The sequence below is a fragment of the Trichosurus vulpecula genome, chromosome 8 (assembly GCF_011100635.1).
Source record: "Trichosurus vulpecula isolate mTriVul1 chromosome 8, mTriVul1.pri, whole genome shotgun sequence".
Lineage (NCBI taxonomy): Eukaryota > Metazoa > Chordata > Mammalia > Diprotodontia > Phalangeridae > Trichosurus > Trichosurus vulpecula.
Genome location: NC_050580.1, coordinates 151,365,136 through 151,391,830, shown reverse-complemented (window position 1 = coordinate 151,391,830; position 26,695 = coordinate 151,365,136). Strand labels below are relative to the sequence as shown.

Below are 26,695 nucleotides of genomic sequence, written 5' to 3'. Positions count from 1 at the left end.
AATGAATACCATTAAAAAAATCAAATACAAACAATGCCTATTCATGAATACAGATAGTTTATTGATATACTAATAACACAAAGACAATTTAGCACTATAGGAATGGTTATATGGTAAGCTAACTAAAGCAAAGGATATGACTACTGTTCACTACGACATTTCTAAAAATAAGATACATTGCTGTTTCTGAATCAAGATTGTCCAGCTCATCCCACCAGATGGTGCCAAAACTTTTGGTGGGGAAGATGTGCTAAATTCTATTTTTAAGGGTTTTAAAGTTTTTATTGGGGGACTATAAGGTGAGAAAATAGCAAAGGAAAAGGGACATTTAAAAATGTCACATACTCTATTCTATGATTAATGAAAAACAAAGGAATTTTAAAAATACAAAGAGGCCAGTTTTTCTTGCTTTTAGATTATAAGCAACTTGGGTGCAGGGGCTATATTTAGTTTCAGCTTTGTATTTGCACCTAGCACAATGCTATACAAAACAGAAGGATAAAATACAACCTCCTCTGTTCAACATTTAAAGCCTATCACAATTAGGCTCCAGATTGTATTCCCACGTTAGTTACACAATACTCCCCCTACCAAGCTGTATGATCAGCCAAACTTGCTATTCCTCACCTGTGACATTCCATCATCTACCTCTGTGCCTCTGGTATAAACACTTCCCCATGTCTGGAATGCTGTCCCTCCTCACCTGAACATTTTAGTTTCCTTTGTGGTCCTTCAAAAGGGCTTCCCTAATAGGTGTCAGCACCACCCCAAATATTTTTTGTGTATCCTGTACTTACTTATCTCCGAAATACTATACCTCCCCAGCAGAACTCAAATTCCTTAAGGGTAGATGCTGTCTCATTTTTATTTTTTGTATAACCTGAAGGCAAGGAACAGAACTTTTTTTAAAAAAAAAATATTCCACACAATGCCCTGCACAGAGAACACTCAGTAAATATTTGCTGATTGATTTAAAGAGGCTAAAACTTTGACTATTAAGAAACCATTACTTATCAAGCTAATCTTATCAGGTGGAAAGATGGTACAGCATAGCCACTGAAACCTGTTCTACCACCAACCAGATCCTTGCTGCAGGTAAATATTCTATCCTTATCTTTGGCTCACTAAATGACATAATCAGATCCAGAATAACATAATCACATGTTTCTGAAGTCAGTTTCTAATATATATTTAAAATAAAAACAAATTCTTATTTTACCTATATGCAAATGCTAAATTGCTAATTACAAAATCTTAAATGAAAAAGAGAACTGAAATGAAAAATAATGTAATTGCTATCAATCCAAAAGAATGTTTCTATGACATTATATTGCTCCTAATAAATCAAACTGATGCATACTGATAGCCAATGCAAACTAACAAACTTCTGGTTTTTATTAGCTGGACTTTTTTTTTTTTGAGGGAGTGGGTGGTATTAAAAAATGGCACCAAACTGAAAACATACAAAGGGGCACTTCATATATTGCACGTCAGCAGTTCTAATGCAATGGTAACGAAAAGGATTATAAGTAGATCTGTGTCTAAACTTTCCAATTAGGAGGTTTAGGTAAAAACTCACCCAGAAGCCACGTAAAAAAAAGAAAATATAAGAAACCATAGCTTACTAAAAAAGAAATATGTGTTACTCTGGATTTTAATACTCTTAACTCAGCATAAGCATAATTGTAAAGCTAGCCTGTCATTTTAAAATCTGCTAAAAATGTCTATTTGATATAGAAAATACTGAATAACATTAAGGCACCTATTTGAAAAAAACAGGAGCTGATAAGATAAAAAATAGAGAATGATAGTATAGTGTTAATATCAAAAGGTAGTGTTAAATATTCCACTAGTATAAATATGAACTAATACTGAACTCTCTATCACAGTGAAAATATACTCTAAAGGCATTTATTGTTCAATTACTGAAGATGGTATACTTAACATCTGAAACTTAACATAATTCCTCACATAGTGTATTTAACTATACTTCTGTTATTATCAATGCCACCTTTCAAAAGGTTCTAAGTGCTTCCAAGGAATTTTCTTCTGGTAATTTTACTTATTTCTCCCCAAGTTTTACGTCTCCTCCCCACCCACCTCCCGCAATGAAAGTAAGAGGAACAGTGGAATATTTTGCTTATATTCAGAGGTGGATTCACAGACAGAAAAAATGAGACTTTGCATGCTTTTAAGAAGCAACGATATGTTTGAAAACTTTTCTAAATTTAAAAGGCACTAAGTCCTAAGTACTTTGCTTTCTATTTTCTACAAATCATTTTAATGAATGCTAATACACTTAATTCCCAACATCTAATTAGGTACCAGTTTACAGTAAATCTGAATGGTTGAAAATGTGAACTTATCTTTTAAGGTTTTTCAATACTATTAACCTTTCAGTAAAGTTACATTAGCTGAAACAATGAGATATTGACTTATGGTCCCTGTCTTCTTACATTTCAGAGCCCTTGTTACATCACATGCAAATGGTTACAGAGATTGTGGTGCCTACAGTCTGCACACTCTGTATACTTATAAGTGCAGTTCTACTGATGTTCCTTCTTCGGAGGCAAAGCTAAGAAAAGGTTACTAACAAAAGGTTACTAACAAAATAGCTTCATTCCATATATAAAGTTTAGTGTCAGTGTCTTCATCTTCATTTGGTTTCAAAGGCCTGCAGAGTTTCCTTTTTGGTTACTGTGATGATAAAGAAATTATTTTTACATACACATAGCTGACACCACTTCCAACATACAGTGTCATAAAAGCAATTTGAATTTTAGTCAACTTGTGTCTATTTTTTTAAAATGCTGCAAATACTATTGTTGGAGAACAATTGGAAAAAAAAGCTAAAATTCATGTTAAAGAGATATACCTTGAGGAAACAAATGATTAAGAAATCTCAGCCAATTTCATTCACTGAAGTACTTCAGATGAAGTTTATGTTTCCTTTCCAGTGAGAAATTTTGTTTTTTAAAAACATACAGTGGTAACAAAAGGGGAAAAAATGGCTAAATTTTTTCTTTTAGAACATCATATCCAAACTGCAAACCACATTCGTCTGGGACAAAGAGAGATATCTTAGAGAAAACAAAAAATACCAAGTATTTTAGCTTCCATGTGAAGCTACAGAGTGTTATTAACTAAACAAAGAATTCTTGAAAGACTTAAATTTTTACATAGATTATTTTGGTTCATTTTCTTTCAGATCAAAATCTTTTTAGAAGTAATACTTTGCATCTGGGACCTACATTAAATACTAAACTACTCAAATGAATCTTACCTCATTGAAGTGGGTATTGACAGAAATGACATACTTTTGCAAAATAGATGAGTGAACGGTTTATCTTCAATAGAACTTTTTGACTAATTTCAAAATACTTATATTCAATTTTTTATCACTAATTTATATTCTGAAATCATATATATGTTCTTGCTTAAACTTTGAGGTCAAAATGTTTAATGTTTTGTATCTGAGGCAACTATAAAATCCATTTGTCAAGGTAACTGCAATAAATGAAAAGGCAATCAAAGCTCTGTGTGCTTAGAAATAGATCTGCCTTTGGACAAGTTACTTGTGGGACTCAAGTTTTCTCATCTCTAAAAAGGAGGTTGGAGTGGATGATCTATAAGGCTCCTTCCAGCTCTAAATGACAGAATCATGAGTATCAAGTATTAGAAGGTTATATTAAACACAATTATTATTGCATCAAATCAGCACTACATCGTGAAGAACAACCTAAGAGGACACTTGCTTGCAAGCTTCAAAACATCAAGAAAAAAGACAACATAAATACCTCTTACAAGATGATATCAATACACTTTAAGTGAAATGCACTTTGCTGCAGGCAACCATGTTAGTGAAATACATTTTTTCTTCAAGAATACTGTTCAATGTTGACTCAGACAGATCTGCAACAAAAATGAAATTTCAGTGACTAGAACTTTAAAAATGGTGTAAGTTCTGCCCATGTTCATAATGAAGAGAAAAACTGCTTCCATTCCACTGCGATATTCAAAATTTGAATGACAAATGTATATACTACTTTAAGAAAAAGTATATACTTTAACTGTTTAAGGTACTTTACAAACATTATCTCATTTGATCCTCACAACAAGCCAGGGGATACACAAGCTAGAAGTCTCCTCCTTTCCCTATGGTAAACCAGTTCTACACTGAGCCCATTTGTATACTTATCCTGTTAATGATCATGTCTTACCAAGCCAAAACCTTCAATTACTTCCATCATACCCTGATTTTCTTCTTATTTATGTGCTGCTAAATAGAGAAAAATCACAAAACCACATTGGGTCCATATTTATATGACAGCAATCTCAACTGGGCCCTCACTACATCTAAGCACTCCTCTTTACAATTCTCTAATTAATTTATTATCCTGCTCACCCACAGCAGCTTTTCCAAACCTCCCATGGCACCCACTCCCTCTCAGCACTCTCTTAGCTGAGAGCCTTGCCTTATTCTTCACTGAAAAAGCTGAGGCCAATTGTCAAGAGCTCTCTCCTCTCACTCCCTCTTCAGATGTCTCCTGCTACTATTTCATCTTTCAGTCTGGTCTCACATGAAGAGATGTCTGTTCTCTTAACTAAAGCACGCATGAAGATGGATTCTGGCTACTCTATAGCCTTCTAAATGCAGCCTTGAACCCATTCCATCTTGTTTTCTCCAGGAGATTATCCCCTCTATCATCCCCACTCTAATCTTCAATCTCTTCTTATTGGCTGCTTCCCTGTTACCTCTAAAAATGCCCATGTCTTTCCCCAAACACACACAAAAACCCTTTTCTCAATCTACCACCATCCCCAGTATTGTCCTGTATTTCTCCTCTATTTTGTGGCTAACCTCCTCAAGAAAGTCATCTATCCTCAGTGCTGCCAGTTCCCCTCTTCTAAAGCCTCTACAATCTGGTTTCTGACCACATTCTTCAGCTGAAGTTGCTTTCTCCAATGTTACCAAAGACCTTGTAATTGCCAAATACAATCAATGGCCTTTTCTCTACCCTTTGTCCAAGACCACCTTCTTTTTTGCCTTTTCTATGTTATCTCATCATGGATTCAGTTATCTGTGTCACAAGTTTGCTGGACAAGAAATTCTACTCAAAAGCTCAGTGTCAGAAGGCTAGGAGCAACTAGTGGACATTATAGGCAGACTTCAGCTTCATATAAATAAAAACTTCCTATCATGTAGAATTTCTCCAAAGTGGAATAAGTTGCCTCATAAGACAATACGTTTTCAATCAGTAGAAGTCTTCAAGAAGAGACTGGCTGACTATTTGGCAGATGTCATGGATACTTATGCTTCCCATATGGTTTGAACTAGGTAACCTGTAAGTAGCTATAGCTAGTCAATACAGTGCTAGACACGGAGCTGGAAAATCTCAAGTTTAAATCTGGCCTCAAATACTTAGTAGCTCTGTGAACCTGGGCAAATCCTTTAACCTATCTGCCTCAGTTTCCTCATCTATAAAACCTACCTCTCAGGGTTGCTGTGAGAATAAAATACAATCATATTCATAAACTGCTTTGCAAAACAAAGTGCTATAAAAAGACCCCCTAAAGCTATTGTTATTAGGACCTCCAAAGTACCTTTAAAGTTTAAGATTCTATGATGTTAAACTAAAAGACACTCACTTCGCCCCAGATCCACAGCAATCATTTGGGAACCTGAAATCTCATCTTTTATTCTGGCTTTGAGTACCACTATCAAGTTGCCAAAGCTCAAAACAGCCCCAATATTTTTCACATACCCTGCATTTTTCTAAGACAACCTTTACCCTAACTTTAAGACTGAATGTTTAGAAACGCATACTTGGAACAATTTTTAGTGGGCTATTTACCTGTACTGGCTACAGTATAGACTATGTATTTTAAGATCAGGCCTAAGAGCTACTAAAATCATCTTTATGAGTATACATTATTTTCCCCTCTATCGCAATAGTTTAATTAGTATAGTTCTAAACTGTTTATTACCTTGTTTGCTAAAATTCAGATGGCTTATTGATGGGGTGTCACTCAGTTGCCAAAGTGTTTTAACTTCCTTCTGTCCGCTATTTATTTCCACTCTCCATTTTTTTGGAGTCTCACTAATAAAAGAAAAAATAAGAGAAAATAAAAAACCAGGTTTTTATAAAGGAATTACTGCAGGATTATAAAAGCTTACCTCTGATAGAAATTTTTTATGACAATTGGTCTGACTGGCAGCTGAAATGTATGTTTCTCATTAAGAGGGTTTCTCTTATAATATATGATGCAAGACCTATAAAAATAAAAGTGAAAAGATTTTTTTTTAAAAAGAGAATAAGGTCCATTCTAAGATAAATTTCTTAAAGTCTAAGTTTTTAAAAACAGCAACTGAATTATAAAAGTTTAAAGGTGGGAAACCTACTATAATTTGAAAAAAAGAGACAAACTGTTGAACATATAATCATACTTAATACATGAACCAAAGAGGAAAAAATTAATCATGCCTAGTTAGCTTTAAAATAAAGAGACAGAAGATAAGAAGTAAAGATGTTAGTAAAGAGATGGAATTAAAGAAACCTCAGAGGACTAATATGATCTGATGCAGTAAGCAAGCATAACCAAGACAGCACAATGACTAAAATAACATAAAAGAAAATAACTGTCAGACTTAAAAATTGGGATTAACCCAGTGACCGATCACTATTACAGAAGAATAACAATGAATCATGTTTCCCACCTCTTGGGGAAAAAGGCAATAGACTAGAGATGCAGAATGTGCCATTTTCAAATATGGTCAATATGTGCAATTGTTTTGCCTATTTACAAGGAAGGCTTTTTTGAGGGGGTGGGAAAATAGTTAAGAATTGAGTGGGGGAGTAATGACACTAAAAAAAGAAAAGAAGGGAGAAAGAATCAATCATTAAAAAATAAATAGAAAGTAAAATGAAGCGCAGCAGGGACAACAATAATCAGGAAAGGCCTAACTACCATGTGAAACTTGAAATATAAAAAAAAAAATTACATAGGAGTCCCTTTTTTCTGTTCATTGTATATGGACATGTTTGTTGATGTTTGTCAAATTCATAATAATAAAAACATTTTTAATAAACTAAGATGTTGAGGGAAAGAATAAAAGACATCATATATGTAGGGGGTAAGGGGAAGGATTGGGAGTAGGGAATTATATAAATATTACCACCATTTTGCAGATAAGGATGAGGGAAGTTAAGTGACTTAGCCACAGTTTAATGCGAGATCTAGGATTTGAATTCTGATTTCCTGACTCTTACATGCAATGCTCTTATATTTTATTTCCTAATTTTGTAAGTATAGAAATCCTGAAGTGTTTTCTTTCACTGAAAGAAGGAAGGGTAGATCAAAAGATTCTACCACCCTCAGTTTAAGGTATTATCTAGTTACATGGAAGCAGGACATGCTTCCTACAAGAACAATTCTGCATAATTTTTAGTCAAAATGAACACCAGTCTATTTATGCTGCAATGTGACAGTAAAAGACTCAGTAATAATAGTTAAATTGGTCACATCACCATACAGATATACCACAGTAATCAGTGTAATCAAAAGTTATGCTCTCTTAGTTGTCAGAGACATTCTGTTGCCATGAGCAGATACAGGCTAAAGAACAGTATTAAAACACAACAGTTTGAATTATTTCTGAAGACAACTAAAGCATTTAATCATAGTCATTTAATTATAGTGACAAAAAGTTATCAGAAAATAATGACTACTTACTGTGCTAAAGTAAACAGGATTTCATGCGGAAGTTTAAGGTATACCATGCAACTGATTACAACTTCTAGGATGTGGTGGAGTTTCCTAATACGACGAACTTGTTCTTGTGTATCTAAGGAAGTGGAAATAAAGTAATCCTGAAAGGAAAAAAAGCAAAAGGGAAAAAAAATGGAGTCTTTCTATAGGAGCTAGCTAAGTGAAGTAGGCCTAAGTCTGGAAGACTGAAGGGAGAAAATAAGGAACACAGAGATGTAGAACGTATGTATTTGAGCATTATTCTTAAACTACACTTTTTAAACAGTCTAGGTAAATCATTATACATATTTTAAGCAAAGAAGGAAAATGGCCTCTCAATTAAGTACCAAGAAATAACATACTGGCCCAAATATAGGCCACCCCCTAAAACAGACCATGTGACTAAACTGAGGTCTCTATGAAAGGAAAAACAAATACATATCAGTCATTGAAAAATAAAGGATTATAGATCATGCTTTTATCCAATTCAGGGGGAAAGTGGAGGGGGAAAAAGTATTATCTTTAGATCAACACAATCCCTTACAACTATAAAACTGGCTGCTCTGAGCAGGTCACAAAGTGGTTTATGGGTATTATCACATCACCAAGAGGAGAGAGAGTTAGTTACATTTCCAAATGGATATCCTGTAAGCATCTTAGATTCAATATAAACCAAAAGAGAACTCATTATCTTTCTTCCAAATCCCCTTCCCCCACGCCCTTCTCTGAACTTCTCTATTTCTACCAAGGGAACCATCACACTCCTCTAGTCACTTAGGTTCATAGCCTCAAAATCATTCTTAATCCTAACTCTAACTTTCACCCCACACATTTAATTAGTTGCCAAATCTTGTTGGTTCTGTCTTCTCTCACCTCACAAGGACACTATCCAAGTTTATCACCTCTCACTTGGAGTATTAAAATAGCCTACAAATTGGTATTCCTCAATTCCTGTCTTGTCCTCTCCAATTCTTCCTCTACACTGCTGCCAATGTCATGTCCCTTTTCAAAAAACTCTAGTGGCTTCGTGCTGTTTGGCATTTAAAATCTTTACAATTCAGCCTTCCTTGCCAAACTTATTTACACATTACTAATTTCTTTTCACATTTTTTATAGTACAGCCAACTGGACTATTTATTTCATCTCATCTCTAAGCCTGTGCAGAAGTGTTTCCCCATATGTCAATTAATCTCATCATCGAAATCTCTTAGAATGCCTAAGCTTCCTTAAAAAGGTTGGCTTAAAACATACCTCCTACATGAGATCTTTCCAATATCCCTCAGGTACTAGTGCCTTCTCTTTGAAATTTCTTTGTAGTTACTTATATGGTATATGTTATTTTCCCCCATAGAGGGTGTGCTTCTTGAAAGTGAGCAGAGTTTCTTTTTTGTCTTTGAACCATCAGAGCCCAGCACAAAAAAGGTTCTTAATAAATGCCAATCAGCTGATCATCCAAAGTACTATTACAATATTTAATATCCTTACAAAGACAGTAACTTCAAAAGTACGGAGAATTGGCAAGTTTAAATTAATTCCACTGTCAATATTTTACAAAAGAGTATCTTCATTTACAATGTAAATAAACACACCTTAATCTGTAATTACAGATTATCACACACAGTAAATTTTTATTTATCTAAAATCTGGATGGAAAATTGAAAAACTTTTCTGCACCAAACTTTTATGAACTAATCATGTCAAATAACTCAAATCAAAGATATGTTTATAAAAGCAACTGCCAAATTACATCATAGTAGAGAATTATTTTCATCTCTTACACTTTCTACAGCTACCATACTGTAAAACCAGATGAATACTCATAATAATGACCTAAGGCAATGCAAGATCCTAGAAAGCAAAACTTAAATCATAAACATGTTAAATTCTATTATAATTAAGTATATTTGGACATATTCTAATTCCTTGAAAACTGGTAATCCATGTACAACGCAAATGGTACTAGTGGGACCAGATGCTCTGAGGTCCCTTGCAACTCTGATATTCTGTGAATCTGTTATTCTGTAACATGATTCCCAACATTCTGAATAAATAGGATTTTCTATATTGAATTTAAGGCAAAGTACACCTATATATAAACAATACAAAATTACAAAAAGTGCAAAGCAACTAGAGAATGTCAAAATAAACTCACCAAATGGTTTAATGATGCAAGCTCCTGGCCTATTGAACAAAATTAAATATATATGTGAGTGGAAAGCATATTCCCAACAATAAAATCATAGCTCCTTTAATTATCAAAGTAACCCTCTACATAATCTATTTGTAAATGTTACAACTTTAATCCTCTATGAATTTTTTCATAGTATTTATTATACTTAGTGAACATATTTTTAAAAACAAAGATGCTTAAATCAAAAAGGCAGAATTTTATACTAAATTAAGCTACAATTATACAATGCTATCATTTATCCTTGAATTTCTCAGTTTCTGTTTAAAACAATTTCTAAAAAGTTTCAAATTCTGGGTGTGCTCAATCAACTCACATTAAAATATCTTACAAGACAATGAATGACAACTGTGGAAAGAAAAAAATTAAGTATCTGGAGGGTTGGCAATTAAAGACGGTAATGGGGAAATTAAGAGAAAGAGAAACAGCAGACTTACCTATAAAAAAGTTAATGTAATCTCTCTTTATTTTGTCCAAACCAACCTCCAAAAGCATTCGAATTGGAGTGGTACCAGTGAGTGGAACTATATCCATGGCTCCATGGTAAGACTGCTGAATGTGTTTACTGAGTAAACCGCTACTCCCTCTGTGGAGCTAGAAATAAGACATCTCTTTTAGAATATTCATAATAATCTGAAAGTAAGTTAACATCATTTGTGAGAATATAAATTCAGTTAAGCAGAAAGCTACCAACATGGACCTAAATAAGGTTTTGCCTTATGGTTTTTATATCCTCCCCTACAAGTGGATCATATCTATTCACACACTGGAAGTCCCATCCTTTAAAAATCATGGTAAAAACATATATATTAAATAGGTAAAATATATACATACCCAGGGCTGTACATCCCCACGTCTTAAACACTGTAAGATCAATGTAAAGCACTTCACCAAATCTTGGTATGAATTGACACCTTGAAAACACAAGTTATTCCGATATTCATTTTTGTAGTATTTTTGAAATTGTTATAAAAGAAATCTTTTTTAAGCCATGTCAGGTAAAAAAAAAAAAAGAATATTTACTTTGTCATTGAAAAAGAGACACTAAATTGAGTTAAAAATTAAGAATTAAAAGACCTAATAAGTTGATAATAAAGTAAAGGAACCAAGTGTCTATTCTCTATTATAAAATGGAATGTTAAAATGATTGTAATTCTAGCAAGGTGGTACAATTAAAAAGAGCCCTGGATTTAGAGTTGGAGAACCTGGGTTAGAATCCTAGTCTGCCATTTATTAGTAAACCTTTGTTGACCTTGGTCAAGTCATTGGATCAGTATGGCTCTCAGTTTCCTCCTCTATAGAATCAGCAAATTAGACTAAATGATTGCTAAATAGTCTTTCCAACTCTATAATAGCATACTTACTCATTCTCATTCTGCACCACAGCTGCTCAGCGAAATCCAGATCACCTCGTACCGTGAAAAGACACTTAATGGAATCATCAACAGCAGCAGTATCACATTTCAATACCTGAAAAAGAATTAAATTTCAGAGAATGTTTTATTTACCAAAAATGCAATGAATTCTAGGTCACCAGAAACAAATTTTAAAACAGTCCGCACAACTGACTTATTAAATTTAGGCAGACAATTAAAAAAAAAGTGTACACAGACAGACGCACAGGCAGTACTGTTGTTCAGTTGTGTCAACTCTTCATGACCCCACAGACCTCAGTCCATGAGGTTTTCTTGGCAAAGATACTGGAGTGGTTTGTTGTTTCCCTTTCCAGTGGCAAACAGCTGGCACTTTTACATACCCATATATCTTTATAAATATATAATTTATACCACCTTTTAATTTATATTGTATTAAATATATAGTCATGTTCTAGTTATAAAAATGATATATATTTCAGAAATTTATCATGTAAATTTATTGGTTACCTTTTGGAGGGAAAAACAGTAACAGAACAAATTCTTTAGGAGAAAAGTAACCAGCTAATATGATTCCTGAGGAGAACTCCAAAAATGGGGTCAGTGAATAAGAAAGAGTAAGGGCTAAATTTCATTGGCCTTTCCATGGAATACCAGGGCTACTCCTGTAAGTTTAACCTTCTTAAAACTTTGTAAGGAACCTGTTCTGTTATTCTAAACTCCCATTTTCTGGTATTTAATGAAGTGACACACACCATCATAATGGTGGTAGTCACACACACACAGACACACACACAGACACACAGACACAGACACAGACACAGACACACACACAGACACACACACACACACACACCCCTCCCCCAACCATAAGACTAACAAAGGAGTAGCTGCTATAATGTATCCATTTGAGACGGCACAAAGTCAAAGACCAGGCATACCATAGAATGAGGAATTATCTGTGAAGATTCTTAACAAAATGTCCACATACCTTGACCTTTTTTGCTGCACTATCAAATCCGTCCAGCTTACTCTTCAAATCTAAAAATTGAAAAATGGCATTAGTGATTTTCCATCCTGTTCTTTCCTTCCTTTCAAAGAAAGAAAATACCTTACCCAGATTAAAACAGTATACTGACGCTGCTATAATTGTAGTCTAGAGCTGGAAGGGACCCTAGAGACCATCTGATCCAAATCTCCCTCATTTTACAGATGAAGAGACTGAGGCCTAGAGAGGTAAAGCACTAGCCTAAAGATCTAAGTGGCAGTAAAAAGCAAAGCTATGATTTAAACCTAGGTCTTCGGCCCAGAGTCAGTGTTTTCCCCCCAATATATCTTTTATCTGTTTTGTAACATACAGTTTCTAAGTTTAATACAGCATTTATCATTATGTAACCTAATCTAAGTATTTGGAATTTCTGAAACTACCTCTCTTTTTCCTTTTACCATATAATACTGCAGAATAGAAGATCTCTCTTCCTTAACCATGACAAACTTTCTTTACTTTAGACATACAGAGTACTATCACAAGGTCCTGCTCAAACTAAAATTATTTAAGTTGAATACATGTAAGTGAGCTAAAAACACAAATACCATTGAGAAATTCCTGAACAAGGTCAACAGATGATTTAGCCTCCGTAGGCTCAGGCCACTCAGTAACACCAGTCGTCAATCCATCAGCCAAAGCCTATTAGCAGAAAATACATTGTTCATGAAATTAACGAATATTAATAACAGTCCAACCAAGTGGAGGACTCAAAAAAGAAAATAAGAATAATGCTTAACATAAGATTGTGCTCTACAACATAGTTTGGGGGAAGATCAACACACATGAAACAATTAGAAAATAATGTATCTAATAACTATTACCTGATTATACCTAATTATCTCTCACATGTATCATATCAAATTCCAGTTATTAGTAAGTGCATTGTTCTCTAGTGTTTCATTTGTGTTACTTAAAATAGCTCACATTTCTTCCACAAAGTCCTATTCTGGTTCTTCATGGCATGGAGTTGATTCTGGGTTCCTGAAAACTATTTCAGTGGGAACTCAGCTCTAGTAGGCTCTACTATACTGGAAAAAATTTTGTGTATAGTTCCAGCAACAGATTGTGTCCAGCTTAGTTTAAGCACAGAAAGGCTCATCACCAGTAGCTGGCCACTGAGTGCTCCACCACCACCAAAAAAGTGGTCTTTGGTCTTAGGTGGCCTCCTTCTGCTTCTGCAGTGATGGCAGAGTGGTGGTAAAAGGGGTGAGAAAGTGTTAACAATCAAAGTTTTTAGACAGTCTTTAACTTTAACTTGGTTGTTAGTACTCTAAATGTGAGATTCATGTCAATGACCAAAATGTAGAGAAGTTCTAAGAACTTGTTGATAACCTAAATTAAATCAAAATATGCTTTTATGCTTTGTGCAAAAAGAGAATGACACTGGCTAACTTATATTCCTACCTTCTAGCCTACAAAAAATTTTTGAGAATCGCTGACACAAACACCGAAGAATTTAATCATCTGTGGGGAAAAGGCAAATGATAATCCAAAATAGACCATATCACACAGATAACCGAAATATGTGGAGAACACAATATTCCAAGGCTTATTGTTTGTATTTTTAAAATCTACTTTTGTTAGGCAAAATGTCACCCCAAAGGTATTCTTCCAGCAAGGAGTCTCCACTTATACATGAAAATTATTCACGATTCCTTGAATGATATTAACAGATTACTTGTTCAACAACCTGTAACAGATGTTAGCCAAGGCTTATGTACGAGCTGTACGCTCACCAAAAGTGTCTATCAGTATCAAGAGGAAATCCAATGCAGAGGCCAAGGTGAAGAGGGATTTTCTATTATATGGTGTATCAGTAATTAAGGTGGGACTTTTTTTTACTGTTTTCTCTTTTGGAGCACTTATTTAATCAAGTGCCCTTGATGAGTCGGCCTTTGATTAAAGTTTCTTTGATTAAATCAGGAGCCTTTGAAGACCTCCTTACCTCAAGGGAAAGCCTAGTTTACATGGGTTTGAGTTGCATGTTGTGATGCCCTTTGACCCTGAAGAGGGCATATAAACTCAGAGGTTGGCGTTTTTCCTTTGGGGCTCACTCATGGAAGGAGTGTTGAGACACTGGGCAAGCTGTTGTAACTGCCCCTGCCCCGGGCTTTGCTAACCCAGACCCACTGGTTCTTCGGTCACTATGAATTGTGACTTGGTCTGTTTATATTATCTGTTTCGAATTTGCGTTTGCTCTGAAGTTCAGGGTGCTGGCTTTTCCTCCTGAACTAAGTGAGTTATATATTTATATTTGATTAAAGTGAGATTGTTAACCCCTTTAAGTTACTTTCCTTAGTGAAGCAGATCAAACAACTTGTGCTGGCAGCTCTTCTTGCTAGTCTTGTTGGGTCTTACACCTCAACAGCTGCTGCTAGCCAAATTGCTGTTGCATATGGTGAGGTTCTCCAGAGGCTCTTGTTTGTGGCTATCACTCTGAGTTGCACTGAGCCAGGAAACACTGTAGAGCCTCACAGAAAGGACTTCTGACCCCTCAAAAAAAAAATCTGACTTAATCATTCACACCCCCAAAAACCGAAGTGAATGAAGGATGTCTATGTCCCAGATTATGTCATGCAATTAGATAATCTACAGCATTTCTCTGTTAGTATATACAAATCTAAGACAAACAGTATATATGGAAGTGCTGAGCCCAGAATTAAAACAGGAAAGGATGAGGCTACGTTGCTTTCAGGATACTGTAGAGCTCCTTTAATGACTTCAAATTTTTTGACACCACCACCCAAACTATTATGGAAAGCAATTTGGAATTATTCTTTTAAAATCACTAAAATCCATACTCTCCTATTCATAGATCCCACTGCTAGTCCAAAACCTCAAGGAGGCAAGAAAAAAAGGACCTATGTTCATAGCAACACTTCTCATGGTACCAAAGAACAAAGTATGTGCCCATTGACTGGGGGATGGCTAAACAAATTGTGAAATATGAATGGATTAGAATACTATGGTGGTATTTAAAAAAAGAAAAAGATGACTTCAGAATTTTTCAAATTTCTTTTAAAAAAGATGTCAGAGGAGCACAAAAAGACTTATATGCACTGATGCAGAGTTAAAGAACCAAGAAAACAATATAAACAATGACTGCAACTAAGTGGAAAGAGGAAAAAAATGCAAAATTTAATGCTATATAATTACAATGATCAAACTTAAATCCAGAGGACTTTAGAAAATGCATCTTCTTCCTTTAGGGAGTAAGTGGGACAAGGAAGAAATAGAATATTACATATACTGTCAGACAACTGAAGAAGATGGTTGGTTTTGATGAATTACATTTTTTATCTTTGTTACAAAAGATACATGGACTAATACTAATACTTTTCCAATACTGTTACATGGCTATGTATACAGTATATGTGGAAGTTAATACATTCTATGGAGAACAAAAAATGATTATCAGAGAGGTCCATGAAGAGATACATAATGGAGATGAAACAATTGCAACATAATAACTAAAAAGCCTCAAAGAACTAGAATAAATACTATCATCTGGAAATGTAGAATGGGCATATATGGATGGGTCGTGATCTGCATCAGTGAAAGAACCATATAAACTGATAAAATCATAAATCTATTTGAACAGAAGCTCACATTTGTACAGCACTTTAATTTTGCAAAGAGTTAAAAGCATCATTTCATTTGGTGCTCACAACACCCCTGAGAGGTAGATGTTATATTACTATTTCCATTTTGCATAAGCTAATGAAGTTTAGTGACTTGCATAGAGTCACAGGGATAATGACTGAGGCATGATTAAAACATAGGTCCTCATGATCAAGTTCAGCATTCTTATTTACTATGCTGTAGAAAGTACATGAGTATTTTCACATTTTGACAATTTTAACTTTGTGCCCCATGTGAAATTTCAAACATTAGTACGTTGGCTTACTGAGAGAAAGTAAACAAATTTCAGTAAAATGAGAAATAAATTTTTGTTGAGAGTGTGTGTGTGTGTGTGTGTGTGTGTGTGTGTGTGTGTGTGTTAAGTCACCTAGAGACCCTACTGTGAGGATCTCAACTATAGAAGAAACTGCAATTTTCATCTCAATTAAAGATATTGTGGTAGTGATAATTTGATTGAAATACAAAATGTAAGGAAGATTGCAACTTTCAGATTGATACTCACAATTAGAAACTTCAGCTCTCTATGCAGATGGTACAAAGGGCTTCTAGGATCTCCAGGTTCCACTTTAATATTCTGAAAATCCCCCATAAGTTTTTAGTACTAATATTTTACACATCATGAAGTGTTGTAATTTATTACATTTCAAAGCCCTATGTATCCCGCCCCACCCCACCCCCAAAAAACAATAAAAACTTACTCCTATAATTCCACTGTAGTGTGGACACCTGATGCTATCAAAAGTGAAAAAGGTAAAAGAGCAGAATACACTGCTCACCCTGATACTCATACCATCCATAGATTTTTCAATTATTTCCCAACCCAGAAATTCTAACATGATCCCAAGCCATTACACCCCCTCCACCTCAATCTCTTACATTATGTTATAAACTCTCTCCCCCACCTACAATCAATGAAGTACCCACATTACTAGAGAATCCTTTTTACATGCTCTTCTGTACCCTTTCATTGAATTTCAAAGGGCTACAAGATAGGAGAAATAAAAGACTAATAATATCAAGTCCCAACATTTAAAATCAGCCACAAAATCCCAAACTATTTTTAATAGTCTCTCTCCCTTTCTTCCTAAAAGCCTGGCTCACCTAGTCCCAGATTAATATTTTTAAATTCCAGCAACTACTTTCCTCTTTAAGGAACAGGAGAGGGCAAAAAAAGGGAAGATCCTTTTTTTCAACTTATGACTGTCAGAAACTCCATCAATTAGTAAAAATTCCACTAATGAAATTTTAGCATTATGAAAATTGATTTTATTATTTAAAAAAAGATGCTATCTACTAACTGATGGGAGGACCTCAACAGCAAGACAAGCATTTCTGAATGCTCAAATTAGAAAGAGGCTGTTCCCTATGACAAACAAAGGAATTTTACTGAGACTTAAATACTAAAAGGAGGAAAAAATTATTTCTTACCAATACCGAAGCAGAAGTAAGAGGAGGTGTTTGAAGAAGCTCATCCACAGGACTCCATGAAATATCCAAACCAATAGTAGTGTGTGAAAAAGGAATTGTATCATCTAAGGGAGTGGATTTAAACAGCTCATACTGAGCAAAACCCCTAGTTGTCACCTGAAAAGAAAAGCCTATATTAATCATATAATTAAGAGTAAAGTCCACATAAATAAGAGACTGGTAACAGAAGATACTTCATTTCTTCCTTAAGGATACCAAAATCAGACGCAATACTGGAAAATGTCCTAGAGGAAAATAACTTTACAACTATTCTATCTACAAGTAAAGAAACACATTTTAAATTGACTACAGGTCATTATGAAAATTCGCATTATAAAAATAGTGCCAATTAGAAATCTTAATAATAAAAGCTTCCATAGAAAGATAGGTCTGTATGTGTACATACACAGCCCCTAGTTTTAAATAAAAACTTTAAAATGACAGACAACAGTTACAACAATTAAAACACATACCGTAGATGACTTATGTCTTTTCAGATGTGAACTTTTCAAATCTTCAAGATTTACAGAAGAGTTTTTCTCAGGTGTGGGACCTGGGGGGAGGGGGAAGGAAATTACAGATTAAAACACTAGTTCAGGTTTAGAAGACTTAAAAAAAAAATTACAATTACTTCATAACCCTTAAGATCTCACCTTTACATGTGACCACTTGTAAGACAATTCCTGTTATTCCCTTCTTTGTTCTAATAGGTTCAGCACCTAGCCAACAGGTACTTTCAGGATCTGAGCTGTCACATTTTACCCATAAAGGGGGAAGAGGCTTAACTGGCCCTTTAATTTTCAAATGGGTCATATTAGGATTTTGCGTCATAGTATAAAGTCCAATCAGCTGCCTGGAAAACAGAATTTCAAAGAATTTTAGGTATAGACTGGTATTCAAGTGGAAAATTTTAATTTTGGCAAATCCTAAGTTTCTTATAAATATATGCTAGATCATAAAGTATTTTATTTTAAAGCTATAGAAAATAACTTTTTTATGAATAGTTCTTTTGTATCCCAGTGCCTAATACCCTGGGGTCCCAGGGAGATAGTCAATGCTTAATATTTCTTAACTGATTCTTTTCTTTACAACAGCAATAAGAAATGGTGCTAGAGAATAAAAGTTTTAGGCAATTAAAAAGAGTAAGTCGTGAAACTTAAATTCTCCTAAAAGAGGGACAGGAAAGGAGTATTAAAATGTAATCAAGAACATTTTCCTTTTTTCATTGAGAGGAATACTAGACATATTTTCTACCCGTATTTGGAAAATTGGTGTAAATTATTACTACTGGAAAAACAGAAATACAGACATACTGTCCTTGTCTATTTGTCACTTCAGAAGCAAAGAAATATTGGGTATGTAAATTGCATACACTGTTAGAGATGGTCATTGTCTTATAGTTGGTAATTTTTTTTTTGTCATCATAAGATAAGAGTCACTGGGAGAGGTTTTGATGAAAATGACTGGAAATCAATAAAACTTAATAAAAACTTAATAAAACTTAATAAATAAATAATAAATGAATAAATAATAAAAAACTTAATAAAACTGGTATCAACAAAACTTAAAAAACTAAATTTAAAAAATTTAAACCCCACCAAATTCACAGCAGTAAAAATTATGCATTAACGAGGGCACTTCTTGCAGTGGAAAGAACAATAAAGAAAAATTGGGTTTGATTCCTGGCTCTGACACTTTCTTGAAAATGAACAGGTTAATTACTCTGAGCCAGTCTCCTCATATCCCAAATAGATACTTGTACTACTTAAATCACACATGGTTGTTACAAGAAAAGTACTTTGAAAACTGCCAAGGTTCTCTATCAATGTGAGTCCTTTTACTCCTGAAATTATTTTTGAGATCAATACACCTTTTTTTAAAAGTTCCCTCCTTCGAAAAATTTTTTAAAAAGAAAACTCACCTGGCTCTCTTAACAGGTAAAGCAAGTGGTCCAAAATTTCCATTCACAGGGAAACCAGAAATAACGGATTCTTCAGACTGTGATTCTTCTGTATGCTCCATTTCTTTTTCTTTTGAACGCTTTCACAAATATTTTACCATTATTATTAGTCATAATCAAGACAACAGGGCTGACTTTATTAAAACTATTAATAACTGAGGAAAATATCGTCATGGATATTCAGAGACAGAAAAAAGGGCCACTACTTAGCACCACAAAGCAAAGGTACCTGATATAAAGACTCAAAGCTATAAGCTACAAAACAGCCGATTGTCCAGAGAACCCTGCTAACAGAACCATTACCCACTTTCCTAGAATCCACCATCCATTTTTCATATTGCCACCACAGGGAATAGGAACACTTATGTAGAGAAATTATATCCTTCCCTACCAGCAGCTTCCCTAAGAGGCTCCCTTCTTTTCCCACCAATCATTTCCACTGCTACCACCTGAGACTTAAGGAACCCCTTCTTTTGGCTCTAAGACAGCAGCTTTCCCTTATTATCTGTACACCCTCAATCAGTCACATCCCACCATGCTTGTCATTTAGAGAACAAGAAGTTTCTTTATTAGGGTAGAAAGATTATCAAACTACAAACTATCTATTTCATCCTCAGTCCATGTTTCTGCCAAAATCAATATTCACTCTGTCAACAAAGACTCTGACTCCCTATCCTTTTTCAACCACAGAAATGAGTAAAGTCTAAGTAGCTGTTATAGCCAAACAATTCACCACTTTGTGACCAACTTTCTCACAATGAGGAGCTGATCTGAACTGGGTTAGGTTGATTCGCCTTATACCTACTCATCATTGAAGGCATTACAGATTGGTAGGACATACCAGACTTTGTGCTCCACTGAGTCTTTGAAGACCCAGGGACACCATGATGAAGAATCAGAACTGAACTTTAGTACAAGTTAAAGATAAAACATACTCAAATAAATAACAGATAGGTAGTATGGTCATAGAATGGAGCTTTGCCAGCTTAATAAATCTTAAAAGCATTTCAGTTCTGAGTTCCTCCAAACTCTTCAACCTCGACCCTTTCTAGCCCCACTGCGTGACTTCCCAAGAAGCTTGGCTTTTCTTCGTAGTCCCACCTGTCAAAGAACATGACTCCTTCCTCAGGTAGACTTCTCTATTGCTGACTTCCCATATCAATCTCAAATGGTATGAGAAGATTCTAACATAAAGAAGCTATGCCTCTGATGAAATACCAGAAGTACTGATGAGGGAAATGAATATGGTAATGGTAGGAAGAATCCTAGAACAGGAATTTGGAGATAAAAACTCTACACCCAACTATGCACCTATCAAGCTGTGATTCAGGACAAGTCATTTTCCCCTGTTGACCTCTAGCCCACCTGCAAAATAAGGGAGGTATGACTACATGGACTTTTAAAGTTCCTTTCATCTCCCACTACAGCTCCCTTATTGAGGTTTCATGATTCGTTTCTCTCTCCTGCAGAATGGTGTCATGGATAGCATGTAACAGATTTGGAGGCAGGAAGTCCTGAGTTTAGATCCAGCCTCTGACACTCGCTGGCTATGTGACCTTGAGCTAGGCATTTATCCTCACCTGTAAAATTAGAGAATTAGACTGAATGCCCTTCAAGGTCTCTTCCATCTCTACATCTATGATCTTATGATCCCTAAGCTCAGGTTGAATTATCTAAAGGCAGTAAGCGAGCCCTCCAAAAAGCATTCTTCCTGGTCCCTGGTCCTAACTGTCTCCATGAACTCTCTTTTTACCTTTAGCTGCTAACACATATGTCCTTAAGTAACCCTGATTAATTCTTGTTCTTTGCATTTTTAATCACTCTTCCCTAGCCCTGGATTCAACCTCATCTTTCATAATTATTTTCTTCCCAACCACCACAAATGAGTATTGCTAAAATTCCCTTGCTAACACAATAGGAACTAAGATAGCTCCCGTCTATATCAAAAAAGATACAAATTAAAGATATACACTTACAATGTGCAGGGGAACAATCACAGAGCCTCTATGTTCCTAATGCTCTGAACTAGTTGGAGGATGCTAAGTATTCCTAGGAACAACTAGCTCCAACTATGTAATTGCTACTTCTTTGCACTCTGAGGAAAAGTTACCTAACACACGAATTAAAGTCTAGTCCCAAACTATTTGAAGACTGGTATGAGCATTACAATGTAAGCTCCCATGGCACCCAAAAGTTAATGCTATTCTTGTGAATTTTGCATTTTTGAAGCATTTAATGTTTTTCAAGCGCCCATTTCAATAGGAATTTTCAAAGAATACATGTATTTGACTGCTTTGCCTTCCCCCCCAAAGAAACACCTCCAAATATATTATTTTGTCCCTGTTACACTAAAATGAACTTACTCCAATAAAAACAAAGCAGTTCACGCTTGATCTCATTTCTCACCAGACTGCACTACCTTGGAACTTCTCTATCAGGCCCCAGGAAATCATTATTGGGAAAACTTCATCATCTTCAAATATCACATCATTTTTGAAACTCTACCTCATCACCACCCCCAGTTTCTCTGACTGAAAGGTGGAGCCATGGAGGGATGGAATTCAGCTCAGAGTACCTCATTTCTCATTTAGTTGAACTACTTTGTTAAGTCTCTGACTTTTCCACTATGCTGCTCCTCTTGCCCTGGGTTCCTTTTTTCCTGCCCCTCCTTTTCAGCTGTCTTTCCCCACTGAAGTGTAATTTTGTTGAGGGCAGGAACTGTCTTTCTTTTTTCATATTTGTCCTTAGCACTTAGCACGGTGTCTGGTACATAGTAAATGCATAATAAATCCTGACTGATCTAGAACTATATGAACTAGGTCAGGGCAAGCTGAAACAACTATGAAAGGAAAAAACAAATCATTCCATTTGTAAAGCTGTGTATAATGATAATGACTTACAAATACTATCCTTGCTCTCCTAATTGATATTAGTTTTCCATAACCTACCCAGGCCCACCATGCTGTTGCTAGACATATTAATCAATTGCTTTATGGCTCCACTCAACAGCCCTAGGTCTTCCCAGTCCAAAACACACTGACCTGACCACCACTTCCCTATACTTGTTGCCTTTTTGAGACTGGTAAATTCCTGAGTTTATATTTTCATCCCCCAGTACTTAGCAAAGTGTTTAGCATATCTTAAGGGCTTAATAATTTTTTTCACTGATGCATATTTACATAAAGCTTTATAATAACAAATAGCTTTACACACACTATCTTATTCACTCCTTGAAATAATCTTATGCGAGGGTTAGTTCAAGTATAATTAGTCCCCCCCACCCATGCCAGGGAGCTTGAGTGATCTGCTTAACATACCTTGAAAAAGACAGAGCTGAGACTCAAACCTAAAACTCCAAGTTCAGAATGCTATCCACTATACCATTCAGTATAGAAATATCAAAGTGTCCTGGAAATTTATCTTTGCTTTAATAATAGCTAACATGCACAAATAAAAGGAAAACTTTAAGTTAAACATCTATGAATAAGAATATAGAGCCACCGTTTACTGAAGTAAAGATCTGAAATTTGCAGCACATTTGCGAACACTGCCAAAGTGACCATGTGTGATCATTAAGAATTAAACAAAAACCTAGTCCCACTTACCACTTTCTCCATAATAAATCTCATTCCATATCTACTCCCAAAACCTTCCAAAGGATTTGCCCGACTTTCAGTAATCAATTTCACTTGGACATCAGTCTGTCAAAAATAGGAAGTTCAGTAAATACATATTACTCTAAGGAACTCTAATGTCTTACAGTAAAACTCTATTTTCATATGTTTTAACATAAATACCAGTTCTATGAAAGGAAAAGTATAAAAGAGGACCTGAATGAAGTGTACAAGTATTTTATGGAAGCTGCATGGTAGGTCTATAAATGAGAAGATAAAACTAGATTACCTCCAATAATATTTACAGATCTAAATTTGCATGGTCAATGTTTAAAATTAATTTTAAAGTATCTCTTGCTCAAGCTCATCTTTGTGTCTGGTATATTCTTAATTTTCTCTACATCAATATCAATGCTTTAAAAGCTTTGTAAAGTCCATTAACAACTCTCCCCCTAACTCATGTTGTATTTGCTACCATTACCACAAAATTAGTAGCCATTCTTTCAGTATTGTATAATTTAGGACTTTAACGCATCTCTTATAAGGCTAATAAATAATCTAGCTAATTCATTAACTACATGATGAATGCATGTGCATACGTGTTCATACAGACAAGTCTGAAAGTTCCCTGGAGACCCCAAGACTGCCTATTTTACACATTTTATTTTTTAACTTTCAGCAGCAAAGGACAAAGCTTGACGTATTAAATCCTAATAGATTAAATCCTAATGAATTATTCCCCTGATGGGGCATAAGGAGAGGAAGGGGAAAAGGACTGGCATGTTTAACCATCTGATCAATGCTTCAAATATATTCTTCTACAAAATTCTTAGAATGAACCGAACATTTGCATTTTAAAATATCTTTTGTGGAATAACCTTGGCTTTTATCCAACCCATAAAAATAAGCATTTCATCCCATAAACACTCTACAGAATTAAATTATTACATTTTACATTCTAGATTAGAGTATATTTTATAATTTAATGGAATCTAGGAAGACCATTGTCTATCACCTACATTTTCCTAAGCTAGCACCAAAGGATCATGAAATACACAATGTGAAAATGACTTAATTAAAAAATAACATCTCTCATATAGCTACATGAAGTAAAAGCATAAAACAAATCCCCAGAGCTGATATTCAATACTTTTCCTTGAGATATACAAACGGTTGGTATTTGTTAACACGTATATACAACACTAATTAATTTTAGGTATGAAGATCTGTTTAGAAGTACATTAACTTTATACCTCATAGAAAAATGGATCTTTCTTTACTTCTTCCATTGCTCTGAAACACAGAAGGGTTAAGATGAAATTAAGTTATGTGTTAGAATAAAAATAAATTCATATTACTATTATAAGAATTTAAGGTTTTAAAATGCTTTCCTTACAAATGGTAGGCAGCTAGGTGGTGCTGTAGATGGAAAACACTGTGCTCAGAGCCAGGAAGACCAAAGATGAAATCTGGCCTGAGACACTTACTAGCTATATGACTCTGGGCAGGTCACTTAAAGTCAGTATGCCTCAGTTTCTTCAACTGTGGGTAATAGCAGTACCTAACTTCAAGGTTGTTCTGAGAATCAAATGAGATCTTTGTAAATTGCCTAGCACAGTGCCTGGTACTTAATAAAATGCTTGTTTCCTTCCATCCTATATTCCAAACAGCTCAAAGAAAAAAGAAAAAGACTGATAATACTCATAGCAGCTCTTCTGTAGTGGCACAGAGCTGGAAATTAAGTGGGTGGCCATTAACCGGATATTGCCTGAATAAAGTATGGTATCTGAATATAAAAGAAGAGTGTTATTACCATAAGAAATTATAAAAGGGACAGTTCAGAGAAACCTAGGAAGTCTTGCATGAGCTAAAGTTGAATGAAGTGATTAGAACCAGAACAATTTATACAACAACACTGCAAAGAGAAATCATTATGAAAGACTTAGGGGCTTTAATCAACGCAATTATGTCTTGGAATTAACTGACCAATTTGGGATTTTTTTTTGCTTGACTTTGGGTGACTCGTTAAAAAGATTCTTGTTTCTCCCCCCCAAAGTGTGTTGGGGAGGGGAGGGTGAGAGGGAGAAAAAATGTTTGTTAATAAAAAAAAAGAAATAATATTTAAAGTAGCCAAAACCACAAGTTTTGTTACTTCAAGTCTAATGTTTTTTTCTATTACTCCATATTATGTAGCCAATCACTTTAGACGTTCAAAAGTTAGAAATATTTTTCATCCCTAAGCAAAAGACTAAACAAAGGAAACTATATAGGATGCCATTGGCAGGCTTGACTTCAATAAGAGAGGAAAAAAAATATTAGATGGTCAAAAACCAAAAATAAAGAAGAAATGGTATAAATATGATTGAAAGTAATCTGCAGCTCACATTCATTGTGAATGCCATTTTGTGCAAGGCAGGAAAATTTATCAGAGAAAGAAGGGAAATTTTAGTCAAAAGGGAAAAAAAGGAACAATCTAGCAGCTCGAAGTCTTTTTGATATGTAAATAGCCTGCAGATAACTCCTGGCCACTGGATTTGGCAGTCCCAGTCATACACTACAGACAGGGATGCACTATCAGAACTCCTTATTGAAAATAAGTTGCTTCCAAACACACGGTCATTAAATATTTATTGAATTGTAGTACTGTCTTACATGGAAAGATAATCTAGTTTTAAAAAAATCTTACAACGATGTGTGTTCAAGTTTTAAAAACCCGAATAAAGTTTTTTTCTAAAATCACAAAATAAAACGGTTTGCTACATCTCCCCCTCTTCACCCCACCCCCGCCCCCTGGACAGGACCGCTAAGCAAAGATAATGGAGAAAGAGCAGCTGCGCAGCTGCTCCCTCCTAAACCGCTTAATCCTGGTTAACTCTCAGGAATGCTGGCTGCTTGAGGCCCCAACCCTTGGTCTCCAGATGAGGGGCCCGCGAAGGGGGGTGACTGGGCCCAAGCCAGTCCAGCAGAGACAATAAGGGCGGCATCAGCGATGGCCTTCAGGAGGGAGGCCAGCCCCGGGGGGCCCCCGACCTTGCCACAAAGTCTAGGCCTAGGCTTCAGACTTGGGAGATGAGAGGGAAGGAAAAGTAACTGTCCTGCGAGAGGGGGAGGGGCGGCTCGGACTAGGGACGGAGGCCTGAGCCCTGGCCAGGCCGAGCGCAGGGCCCGTCCTCATCGCCCGACCAGAGGCGGAGAGCCGAACGGAGTGAAAGGCATAGAGAGGCTACACGGGTTGGGGAGACAACTCACTTAATGAGAAGGTCATACAGGCCCGTGGCCGCCTGGTTCACGTTGGGCAACATCGCGTCTCTAGAAGCTCGGAGCTCCCAGGCCACGTCTGCGATCAAGTATGTACCTAGTCTCTGACGTCACAGGTCGTGACCCGCTCCGCCCCTCCGGACTATATTTTGCCTTGCAGGGAACTGATGCGTCTTCTCCACTAATTTTTTAAAATAATTTTCATGACATACGATGCGTTTTCTTATTTAAATAATATCTCCTTCTGGAATTAAAAAAAAAGTACTAATTACTTTGAGAAAGATTTTTACGCGTGACGTCAAACCCCACCCCCTTTAGGATCAGTCCGCGAAAAAATGAGTCCCTGAAGTCTATCCTATTTTAAAGCCTTCAGGATTGTTTTAATAGGTGAATTTC

The 26,695-nt window shown here is 35.5% G+C and overlaps 2 protein-coding genes across 2 annotated transcripts in view; one reads left to right on the top strand and one right to left on the bottom strand.

Moving 5' to 3' along the window:
• LCTL (lactase like) overlaps positions 1 to 2,579 on the top strand; it is a 28,239-nt gene extending 25,660 nt beyond the window's left edge. The window contains exons 12-13 of the mRNA XM_036736581.1: positions 1,032 to 1,095; positions 2,464 to 2,579. Coding sequence (XP_036592476.1) covers positions 1,032 to 1,095; positions 2,464 to 2,579 — 180 coding nt within the window. The remainder of the gene's footprint in view (positions 1 to 1,031; positions 1,096 to 2,463) is intronic.
• ZWILCH (zwilch kinetochore protein) lies at positions 39 to 26,425 on the bottom strand. The gene is made up of 19 exons (XM_036734284.1): positions 26,291 to 26,425; positions 24,295 to 24,334; positions 23,033 to 23,128; positions 19,389 to 19,507; positions 18,121 to 18,320; positions 17,941 to 18,020; positions 17,429 to 17,584; positions 16,503 to 16,574; positions 12,904 to 12,997; positions 12,302 to 12,351; positions 11,302 to 11,407; positions 10,772 to 10,851; positions 10,375 to 10,531; positions 9,902 to 9,930; positions 7,735 to 7,871; positions 6,179 to 6,274; positions 5,989 to 6,101; positions 3,798 to 3,912; positions 39 to 2,697 (listed from the first exon to the last, which is right to left on the bottom strand). Exons 1-18 carry the CDS (start codon positions 26,341 to 26,343, stop codon positions 3,824 to 3,826), a joined length of 1,767 nt encoding a protein of 588 aa, XP_036590179.1. The 5' UTR covers positions 26,344 to 26,425; the 3' UTR covers positions 39 to 2,697; positions 3,798 to 3,823.
• Between the last annotated feature and the right edge of the window lie 270 nt (positions 26,426 to 26,695).

Bases quoted from the DNA above. Each gene is read 5' to 3' on its own strand.
- ZWILCH (XM_036734284.1), bottom strand. From the start codon at position 26,343: ATGTTGCCCAACGTGAACCAGGCGGCCACGGGCCTGTATGACCTTCTC. The intron at 19,508-23,032 runs GTAAGTGGGACT...TATTTGTGAAAG, and splicing joins GATTTATTATGGAGAAAGTG to CGTTCAAAAGAAAAAGAAAT. The intron at 17,585-17,940 runs GTATGTGTTTTA...TTTTCTTTTCAG, and splicing joins AAAGACATAAGTCATCTACG to GTGACAACTAGGGGTTTTGC.